The sequence below is a fragment of the Gastrolobium bilobum genome, unplaced genomic scaffold (assembly GCF_033153095.1).
Source record: "Gastrolobium bilobum isolate Gb01-03AN ecotype WA unplaced genomic scaffold, APGP_CSIRO_Gbil_v1 utg26470, whole genome shotgun sequence".
Taxonomy (NCBI): Eukaryota; Viridiplantae; Streptophyta; class Magnoliopsida; order Fabales; family Fabaceae; genus Gastrolobium; species Gastrolobium bilobum.
In genome coordinates this window covers 601,170-613,169 of record NW_026898999.1, presented here as the reverse complement: position 1 = coordinate 613,169, position 12,000 = coordinate 601,170, and the positions used below count along the sequence as shown (strand labels likewise).

The window sequence follows — 12,000 nt, the reverse complement described above, 5'->3', positions numbered from 1 at the left end:
TTACTTACTTATACCGTACTATTTCATTTTTACTTTCACTCGTATACATTTTAATCGCAATATGTATATCATAGATAGAGACAATAAAATAATTCTCAAATAACATGCAATTGCACCGTAAATTTCTTCACAATAAGTTCAACTAACCTCATCATCACCTTCTTAATTTCGGCTCCTCCATAAGAACCCTGACCCTATCTAATTATTCATTGTTGGCCCCTGTTATTACACATATCATTTTCCATATGGATAACCCATAATTTCTTAAGAAGCCCAAGATTTATGACATGCTCTACCTTGAAAGGGATAGTCCCCCTTCTCAAACTTTTTTGTCAAAAAAAATAAAATAAAATTATTCAGCTCCTTTTATGAGGACTAGCCTCGAATCGTTTGCTGTGATAATTAATTGAAAAATTCAGAAATTTTTCTGAATGGATATATATATAGGGTTCACTTTTTCTGCAGTTACTGCAGTAAGTCCAATACGATGTTGTTTTGGGTGGAAATCATGGTGTTTTTGTAATTTTAATTTATTTCAGGGTTATAATAGTCTTTATATTTATAATTTTTTTAAAATTTCAATACCAAAACGACGTCGTTTTGAAAATAAATGCAAATAACTTATCTGCATTAACTGCAGAAACATTTTTTCCATATATATATGGGTTTGGTGTTTGTCATTTTAAATGACATAAGTTATGTCATTTTAAGAGAGAGATAGACACAAGAAATGAAAATCATGGGAAAGAGAAAGTGGGTAATTTTTTTTTAATTTAAATTTGAAGTAAATTTTTTTTTCTTATATCTATCTCTCTCTTAAAATGACAAACATTTTTTCCTATATATATATATATATATATATATATTACAGTTTTAATTTTCTTTTTTCGAATTCTTGATTTTTAGATACAGCAGGTTCCTATGTTCCAAATCATTCTTTAATTGAGTTTTTTTTTTTTCTTATTTAAAAGTATGTATTCGATAACATTTCTAAACAAGAATAAATACGTCGTTAGCTGAAAGACTTGTCCGTAGAATATATAGTTGGGCTGAATATAAGAAACTTTGTAACTTATTTACCAAATTTAGTGTATACCCAAATATTTTAATTAATAATATATATTATTTTGGCCTTTTGGGCGGTCTTAGCCTAGCATACTGGGTCGCTAGAAAGACCTATCAAGCGTTATTTCCCTTGACGCCCGGTGAGCGTATATACCTTTCTTTAAGTTTAAGGGATACCTTTCACTTCTGCACAACTCATCATCAAGATCGGAATAATCTTTCACTTACATAAATTTCTCTTTTCTTATTGAAGAGACACCTACAATTCAATACTTTCATAAATTGTTACACTACTGAATTTTAGAGTTACCGTATCTATACACTCTCCTTTTCTCAGTTAAACTGTTTTCTAAATTACTGATTCTAAGTCTGTAGCCGGAATGATTTTAGGGGGTGTTTGTTATGGAGATTTTGTTTAGAATGACGGGAAAGTGGGGTGAGGAATGTTTTTTGTCAATGTTTGGTATAAGTTATCATGATTTATTGCCAGCAAAAAAAATTCTCCCATTAATCTCCATTTTCACTAAGCAGTGGGAAAAAACTATCCCCCAAATCTATGGTATTTATTTTTCTCCGTTTACTTTGATTCTGATTGTAATTAAAAACTATCTCCATTTTAACATATTCGGCTTGCAGCGTTGCTCCCAACATTTGGATAAAAAAATGACTACTGTTGACGTGCAGATGCAGGGTTTATAGTTACAATATTCAAAATTCATGGGTAAATTGATAATTTATGTTAACTTTCCCTTCAATATTTTACAATCAACCAAATACATCATCAGTAAAATTAAGCACATTTTTTCAGTAAAATTTTGATCTATTAAACAACTTTTCGTTACTTTCCCGGACTAAATTATTTCTCATCTTATTATCAGAAATCTTTTTTTTCCGGGTAAAAAAAATATCTCTCGTACCAAATGCTCCCTTAGTGTTATTAGAAACTGGCTCTACACAGCTATCATGTGATAATGACCCAAAGCTATTTAAAAGAAAAAAGGGGAGAAAAAAAAAAAAGTAACTCGTGCCACTGAATTGGTTATGGAATGAATGAAAAGAAAAGGAAAAGAGGTAATGAATTGATATACTTGAAATAAAAGGGTATTTGAAATATTATTGAATCGTATTTGAATCTGTACATAGGGGTCTCTATTTATAGAGACTTCTTGACCTAATGGGCTTGGCCCAATATACAAGTAACGGACTAAATAAATACAAATAAATGACTACATAATTACTAATAAATGACTACATATTACTATTTAATACAAATAAATGACTACATAATTACTAATAAATGACTACATAATTACTATTTACAACACTCCCCCTCAAGCTGAGGAATAGATATTTATCATTCCCAGCTTGCTAGCAAGTTCTTGAAATCTATCTGAAGGAAGCCCCTTTGTCAATAGATCAGCTAATTGACGCCCAGTGGGAATGTATGGAGTGGTAATCAACCCGCTATCAAGTTTCTCTTTGATGAAATGGCGGTCGACCTCAATATGTTTAGTCTGATCATGTTGAACTGGATTATGAGCTATACAAATAGCGGACTTATTATCACATAGCAGCTTCATAGGTCCCTCACATTTTATTTTTAGATCATCAACTACAATTTTCAGCCACAGTAACTCACAAATGCCTTGAGCCATAGCTCGAAATTCAGCTTCTGCACTTGATCTGGCGACCACATCTTGTTTCTTACTTCTCCATGTCACCAAGTTACCACAAAGAAACATGCAATAACCAGTGGTAGAACGACGGTCAGTCACGGATCCAGCATAATCAGCATCTGTGTAGACTTCTAAAGATAGATTGCCATCACGTCGGAATAACAACCCTTTACCAGGAGTACCTTTCAGATACTGAAGAATTCTCTCTACTGCCTACATATGTTTCTCCTTTGGATCGTGCATAAACTGACTGACAACACTAACAGCATAAGCTAAGTTTGGTCTAGTATGGGCCAAATATATCAATTTCCCAACTAGCCGTTGATATTGTCCTTTATCAACTGGAGGACTCTCCTCTTCATAACCCATCTTGTGATTCTGCTCAATAGGAGTATTAGAGGGTTTACACCCGAGCTTTCCTGCTTCTTTGAGAAGATCAAGAACATATTTCCTCTGGCTGATAAAGATTCCTTTGCTCGAATGAGCTACTTCTATCCCTAGAAAATATCTCAGTTTCCCAAGGTCTTTGACTTCAAACTCAGAGGCAAGCCGTGTTTGCAGAATCTGTCTCTCCACAAAATCATCACCTGTGATAATAATATCATCAACATATACAAGGAGCACAGTAAGCTTCTCATTTTGGGAGTGCTTGAAAAAAAGAGTGTGATCTCCTTGACTTTGTTTATATCCTAAGGTCATCATAACCTTAGTAAATTTTCCAAACCAGGCACGAGGTGACTGCTTCAATCCATACAAGGCCTTTTTTAATTTACAAACTTTATTTTCTCCCTTCACAGAATCAAAACCAGGCAGAATTTCCATGTAGACTTCTTCTTCTAACTCACCATTGAGGAAAGCATTCTTCACATCAAATTGGTTTATATCCCAATTGTAATGGGCAGCAAGGGATAACAAAACTCTCACCGTATTCATCTTTGCAACTGGAGAAAATGTTTCTTCATAATCAATGCCATAGGTTTGAGAGTAACCTTTGGCAACTAATCGAGCTTTGTATCTCTCAAGAGTTCCATCAGAATTATATTTCAGGGCATAAACCCATCTGCACCCTACTGCTTTCTTTCCAGTAGGTCTATCAATAACCTCCCATGTTTTATTTTTCTTCAATGCATTCATCTCCTCTTGCATGGCTTGAGCCCAATTCCTATCTTTCAAGGCTTCATGTACTGATTTTGGGATTGCAATAGAGTCTAGTGCTGAAACAAAGCTTTTGTGCTGCACAGAAAGATTAGCAGAGGAAACAAACTGGAGATAGGGTATTGAGTACAGGAGGGACAAGATTTCTTGGGACAAGCTCTTTTTCCTTTTCTAAGAGCAATGGGTAAATCATCAGAGTCAGTAGTAATGGGTAAGTCATCAGAAGTATTAACATCATGATCAGAAATATGAGATTCAGGACTTACCAGTGGTTCAGACGATTGAGGTTGCTGCTGAGACAATGTGGGTTGTTTCCTTCTTTCAGGTGTCATAATCTTTCGTATCTCTGGTGTACTTGATGTATCAATCACAGGAGAATTAGTCACAGGAGGATTACTCACAAGAGGATCAGACACAGGAGGAACAGACACAGGAGGGACAGGACCAGGTGGAGGATACACTGACATAGGTAAAGGAGTAGACACTGATGATTCAAACTCAAAGAAGGGAGGTGATGAGATTTCTGGTGAAGGATTCTCCCCCTGAAGATGAGGATCTTGGAAAAAGGACTCAGATTCCTGAAATGTAACATCCATAGAAACAAAAAATTTCCTACTACTAGGGTGATAGCACTTGTAGCCCTTCTTATCAGGAACATAACCAAGAAAAACACATTTAATAGCCCTAGGGTCCAACTTACTGCGATGATGTTTATGAACATGAACAAAAGCAACACACCCAAACACTCGTGGAGGAAGACTCATCATAGTTGGAATAGAAGGGAAAAAAGAAGTCATAGAGTGAATAGGACTTACATGGTCAAGTACCCGAGTGGGTAAACGGTTGATCAAGAATGCTGCAGTAAGAATAGCATCTCCCCAATAGTATTTGGGTACATGTGTCTGAAACATTAATGCACGAGCCACTTCAAAAAGGTGACGATTTTTTCTTTCAGCAACCCCATTCTGTTGGGGGGTGTCAACACAAGTAAGTTCATGAATCATACCGTTATTTCTTATAAATTGGGAAAAGCTATGATTAACATATTCAGTACCATTACTTGTTCTTAGTCTCTTGAGTTTTTTACCAAACTGGGTCTCAATCATTTTATAAAATTGAAAGAACAGTTGTGGTACCTCAGACTTTTCACGCATTAAGTACACCCAAGTTACACGAGTGCAATCATCAATAAAAGAAACAAATCATCTATTTCCAGAACCATGAGGGACTTTAGAGGGACCCCAAACATCAGAATGAATAAGATCAAAAGGTTCAACACTCCTAGTAATACTAGAAGGAAAAGACACACGATGATGCTTAGCAAATTCACAAACATCACAATGAAAAGACTCAACAGATTTAGACAAAAACAATGACGGAAATAAAGATTTGTGTAAACTAAATGGAGGATGACCTAAGCGCTTATGATGAAGCCAAATCAAAGAATCAGCAATTGATTGACCATGAGATATCAAGATGTGATTTGTTACTTTATTTGCAGGAGATTGTGACACCAGATAGTACAACCCACCTTGCTCTTTAGCACTACCAATCGTCTTCCCCGTGGCGAGATCCTGAAAAACACAATGGGTAGGATAGAAGGTTACAGTACAATTCAAATCTTTTGTAATTTTATGAATAGAAAGAAGATTCGTGGAGAGTTTAGGAACATGAAGAACATCCTTAAGATGTAAGGACTGCTGTAAGTTTATGTCACCAGATCCCGCAACTGATGTATGAGAGCCATCAGCTACGGCTATTGTATGATTTCCAATGGTAGGATGATAAGAGGTAAAGGAGTCAGCACAACAAGCCATATGATCAGTAGCACCAGAATCAACAACCCAAGAATGTTTAAAATCATTACATGAAGAAAGGAAAGAATAAGTTTTGGAGCTCATACCAGTCATAGTCAAAGCACTAGTATCAGATGGCTTACTCATAGAATCAAGAATGGTTCGGAGCCGTTCCAACTCATCTGGACGAAATGCAGGTTGGGTCTTATTAGGTGTAGGAGTTATTTCAGAGGAAGTAAAATGCGCTTGACCACGCAACTTTGCCATCTTTTCTAAGACAGATTGCTTTCCATAAAGGCGAAAGCATAAATCCTTGATATGACCTGTTCTTTTACAATAAGAACACCATCGATCATCTCTCTTAGGTCTAGAAGAGGTACCATCATAAAATTTTGAAAAAGAACTCCTTTGAGAAGAGGCCATACTGCACAGAAAATGGTCAAAGAAAAGCTCCAAGAAGCCAAAAAAATCACAAATAAATACCAAACGATGTCCGATCAAAGAGAGGAGCACAGATCCAGAAAGAGGATGAAGGGACGATCAAGATCGCGGTGGTCCGATCCGGAAAAATGATCTCACGCGCAAACCACCGGGAAAGGGTCCAATTGTGATGAACAGATGCTGTCTTGTGATGAAGAATAATGGAGACGATGAATGGTAACAGAGATCCAGTATAACAGAGATCTTCTCGGTCCAAGAGGTCCCCGGAAAAAAAATCCGGTGGCGGCTGATGGCAGCGAGAGACAAAAAGAATAAAATGTTCTTGTTCTAAAGACAATAGGCGCGAAAGCAGAGCCCTCAGGATCGAGAGCTCTGATACCAACTTGAAATAAAAGGGTATTTGAAATATTATTGAATCGTATTTGAATCTGTACATAGGGGTCTCTATTTATAGAGACTTCTTGACCTAATGGGCTTGGCCCAATATACAAGTAACAGACTAAATAAATACAAATAAATGACTACATAATTACTAATAAATGACTACATAATTACTATTTAATACAAATAAATGACTACATAATTACTAATAAATGACTACATAATTACTATTTACAACAGATATATGATGCTTGTCTATTATAAAAGTTTAAATTTTAACTGATGAATCGACAACACTAACAAAATAATGAATGGCAATGTGTCAATTGCGGATCCCATCCTAGTAAGAATTTATTTACTCATCTTTTAGTTATAAACGCATTAAAAGGATAATTCAGAATTCGTAACACAAGAACTGCAATGTAACATTTTGGTACTACAACAGCAAAACATGTAAAATTCCTCATTACACCATCACTGACCGAGTAATATTTATTTGAAACTAGAGTAACAGGTGGCTTTTAAGGGGTGGCACACAAAAGCTTGTAGCTACTGGCAGTTATGGTAAGATTTCTGATAGACACCCTCGTTACCTGCCAAGACCATATATTTGTCTTTTCTAGTCAAGCTGGTGCATGCAAATCCCAAAACATTCCCAATCTCATGTTGCACAAAATTGGCAACTTCAATCCTAGAGTTTCCACCTTCATGACATGTTCGTGATTGAGGTAATCTATCAAGGATTTTGATGATGTATGTAGGATTTGGGTTCATGTAGTGAAAAAAGGGGTCCAACCATTTATGCCCACTAGCTGTTGTTCCATAGAACATGCTAACATTAACATCCACAGCAACAGGAACAATATCATCAGTAAGTTCAGCAAACAAAGGACTAAACCTTAACAAATAAGGTTCCCTGCAAGTTGTTCCCTCAGGACAGACCACAAGGCTGCCTAGGTTCAATAGTTTCTCCATTGCTTCTCTGTCTTTCTCTCTGTCTCTGGTTAGACGTACAGTTCTGATAGGGGCTATTAGCTCGTTGAATCTACTCAAGCTGTATGTGACAGCAGATAGAGGTTTGTCTAAAACGTATGCAATATAAAGTGGGTCAAGCAAGGTTCTGTGATTGCACACATAGAGCATGCCCTTTTCCTTTTCTCCATTCTGGACCAAAGACAAAGAGTCATGGGGTCCTGAAGCAGTGGTTCTTGTCCCTGAGAGTGCTAATATTGGACCAGACACATTGAAGGGCAATGAAACGCCAAATGTAATTCTGAAAATGGAAAGAAATAGTGCAAGGGGTAACCACATGAAGAAAGCTAGAGAAGATGCAGGGGTTGGTCTGAAAGCCAATCTACCATCATGGAAGATCAATGGCTTCGGGTACCTCTCTCTTGGAAGCACACGCCAATTTCTCCTCTCATCAGAGCTTAACATTAAGCAAACCTTCTGCAGAAATAGAGCTAGTTAGAAAAACAAGAGTTATTTATTTAGCATAAAAGTAAAATAAAAAAATAAAGCATGACATGAGTGTGCACATGTGTGTATATGAATGTATGTATTAAAAATGACCAAACCTTGAAATGGGGGAAAAGTTCTCGGTCAATATACTCAATATGGCTACCAATAATACCAATACTGTTGTCGTTGCCCGTTTTAACTTCATATGAAGGGGTTTTATTTGCCTTGTTATTTTTCTCAAACAATCCCAAAAAGTACCCATTGAAGGACTTTATATCTCTTGCTACAACAGCCTCAACCCCTAAGTACTCCTTCAAGAAACCTTCAACCATGATCCTTGGCAACTTACTGGATGCCACCTTTCTCTCACAACACATTACAGCTTCCAAGCCTTCCCACCCAACATCTTCTAAGAAGAACTTTGGCAGAACAGCTGATCCTGTTCTGAATGTTTCCTTTTTTATACCAAAAAAGCTCAAGAAAACCATAATCTTCAAGCCCAGATGTTCTTCACCCACAAACCACACCAAAGGGTATGAAAGAAACAAGATGAAAGATCTTAGTAGCCCACCAGCTTCAAAAGCAACCAGCATGAAGTAAGGGAATAATGAAGTGGATCGTAACAGAGTACCCTCAAAATCAAAAACTAGTGTTCTGTTTGCCAGTTCTGCTACTTTGTGAACAAGAGAAACGGTTTTCATCTTGTTGCAGCTGGAGTTCATTGTGTAACAAAGGAAGGGTTTTTATCTTTGCTTTTTTCTGGCACCCTGAAACAAGTTAAGACAGAGAAATGAAAATCTCTTCACTGGACAGTTTGCTATATTTAAAAAGGGGTTTACACTTATTATGTGACATACGGTGATGATTTTTGCAACACACACAAACTCAGGTGAGCTCATTGAAAAATGATAAATAAAAAAATTAAAAATATTGACACGTAAAACGATGTGAGTGTAGCATAAGAAGGCTCTTCTTATGTTACATAAGAAGTATAAATCCCATTTAAAAATCAGAAAAATATTTGTGTCGTGTCATTTTACTCTCACGAAAAAATAAAGATTCAAATCTTTATTTTTTTTTGTACACTTTTTTCTCTCATCATTTATTTCTTTTTTTTCATTAAAAATAATATAATTTTATATCCTTTAAAATAACACACATTATTCCTTTTAATAAATCAAATAAAGAAATTTAAACCTCCCAGAGTATTTATATTGGGTTGGACACTTCTTCGGAAATAGCATATAAGAAATTTCATAGCAAACATAGGAAATCATACTCTTGTGATCATGAGATTCATCTCTTATTTTACACTTATATAAAAAAATGTGTCTTTCTTTTTCTTCTTTTTTTTTCTTAAAATTTAGTGGACTCCACTTTATTTATCTCACAACATAAGATAACTTATCTCATACTACCTGAAAAAAGTAAAACCCAACATAATTACACCAAAATTCACATGTGAATCCTGACTTTTTATATGTTGTGGTAAAAATTTTCATCTACAGCAAGATAAGAAGTATTAAAGCCATTTATATTTTAACATCATTTGACACGTATTGGTTTGAATGGATTTTTTCTCCAATAATGTTTTTTAAAAAAATACTTCTTATTATAAAGTCTATTTAGATGTCTACTTTAAAAAAAGAAAAAGTCACATAAAAAATTAAAAACTTGCTTTTTTTTTATAAATTAAAACTTTTTGCTTCTAAAAAAATAGAAATCAAAATTTAAATATTTTTTTCAAAAATTAATTTTTAAAGAAAAAATTTAAATCACTTTAATTTTTATAAAAAAAATACTTCTAAAATAAATAAGACATATAATTTTTTTTTTGCAAGCCTATCCAAACACGACCACAGTGGACTGTGATGTTTCAAAGTCACAGAAGCCTTCGAAATAAATTACAGGAGCATGTGGCAGAGGGGCATGTGTCCATTTCAAACTCAATGGGTTATCATAGCAAGTTAGCAACTAGCTATCAACTTTGGGATACTGTTTTTGTAGCTGAATAATGGACACTGATGAAGTGCTTTACACAAATAAATACGCCCACAACTGTCCGTTTTTTCAGTGTGACCTACAGACTACAGTTACTTAAATGAACTCACTTTCTTCTTTAATGTGTTGATAGTAATATAACTAGGGGTGAAATTGGACGGGGCGGCCTACAGGGACCTTCGGTTCGGCCTACATCAGGCTAGATCTGACTTAGTATATTTTGTATAATAGGTCGAGTTCGGGCCTTAAAAAAGTCTGTTTAATAAAAAAGCCGTAGGCCCACTTTTAAAAGGCCGGGCCTATAAGCCTACAGGCCGGCCTATATTGTACTATTTATTTTAAATAAAATAAAATATAATAAGTATGCCTTGAAGAAAAAAAAAGATATAAATTTAATCAATTGCAATTATTTATAACTTAATTATATTCGATTATATTATAATAGAAATCTTACTTTATTTTTTATATAGGAGGAACGAACATCTCAACATGTTAGATTGTGTATATGAATATATTAAAAGATTTTTGGGAAAGGTTATTCGTACTACAAGCATCATGATGTGTTTGTTGGATTCATGTAGTTATTTTAATTTACATAGTATGGATCTGTTTGTTGGATCTGATGAAATATATGTTGTTTAGTTTGAGTATTTTGCTTTTGAAAATGACTTAAATGCATATTGTATGAGTTCTATTATGATTCATGATTCTGTTTGAACGTTGAAAATAAGATTTTTGGTGTAACAACAGAATTTGAGTACTTTGTAAAGTTGATTCATGGTTATGCTTGGAAGTTAAAAATTAACAGGCTAACTGGCCAAGCCAGGCCATTTGTTATTTTATAAACGGGCCAAACCAGGCTAACAGTTAGACTCATACTAGGCTTGAGCCAGACCAAATTAAAATTTTTTGACGTAGGCTTGGGCTTTTCGGGGCAAAGCTTGGCCCAGCCCAGCCCACTTTCACCCCTAAATATAACCCATCAAGATCTTTTCACTACTAGAAAAAAATTTGTATAGCAATAGAATTGCTGTAGAAATTCTGTCACTAATTTCATTCTCGTAATTATTTTTTGTCATAAATTTTCTTGCAAATGAGGATGAAATTAGCATAGAATTACGAGGGAATATATGACAAAAAATAATTGCGATGATGAAATTCGCGATGAAATTTTCATAGCAATTCTGTTATTATACAGATTTTTTTCTAGTAATGTTGATCAATAACGAAAGAAACATGCTACAGGAGCATAATGTTATTTGATGTATTTTTCTTAAATGCAAAGTAAATCCACTGTATCGATTACTTCTGGGTGCGGTACATTGAACTTTAATTGTTCTCACTACAAAAGTTACAATAATCCAAATCTACGATGCACGGATACGGATACGGACACGACACGATACGCCGACACGTTAATTCTAAAAATAATTATATTTGGACATGTTGGGACACATTTTGAAATTAAATAAAAAATTTAATATATATAATATGATTTATATTTAATACATATAAGAGTCCATAATAAGTCATATAACCAATTAAATATTTAAATTTCATAACATAAATATAAATATAAATAATTTTTTCGTAATTTGTTAATTTTTAATGTCAAATTTTATAACAGAAAAAAATTAATATATAAATTATTTCTTTTATATTTAGTTAACAAAATAAAATTAAGATTTAAAAAAATAAAAAAATGTGTCTGAACGTGTCCCCAAATATTGACCGCGTGTCGGAACGTGTCAGAGAGTTGACCGCGTGTCTCCAAATATTGACTGCGTGTCCGAGCGTGTCGGACGTATATTCGTGTCCGACACGTAAATTTCAACAAAATTTACGTGTCCGTGTAACGGAGATCCAAATCCAAAATTGTCTGAGGGGCACATGTGTTGAGGCCATTATTGATTTGGGTTGGATTGTGGTAATTGCATCAACGTGTGGAGGTGAATGTGTAAATTTTCCAAACAAAAACGGACACTGTACAACATAAACAGTGTAAGCATTAAGTTGTATTCAGT

General features: G+C 34.7%; 1 protein-coding gene across 1 annotated transcript; it reads right to left on the bottom strand.

Annotated features, from left to right (window-relative positions):
* Nucleotides 1–6,854: 6,854 nt before the first annotated feature.
* On the bottom strand, nt 6,855–8,752 carry LOC133286173 (probable glycerol-3-phosphate acyltransferase 2). The gene is made up of 2 exons (XM_061483553.1): nt 8,092–8,752; nt 6,855–7,963 (listed from the first exon to the last, which is right to left on the bottom strand). The coding sequence occupies exons 1-2, from the start codon at nt 8,695–8,697 to the stop codon at nt 7,064–7,066; spliced, it is 1,506 nt and encodes a 501-aa protein (XP_061339537.1). The 5' UTR covers nt 8,698–8,752; the 3' UTR covers nt 6,855–7,063.
* Between the last annotated feature and the right edge of the window lie 3,248 nt (nt 8,753–12,000).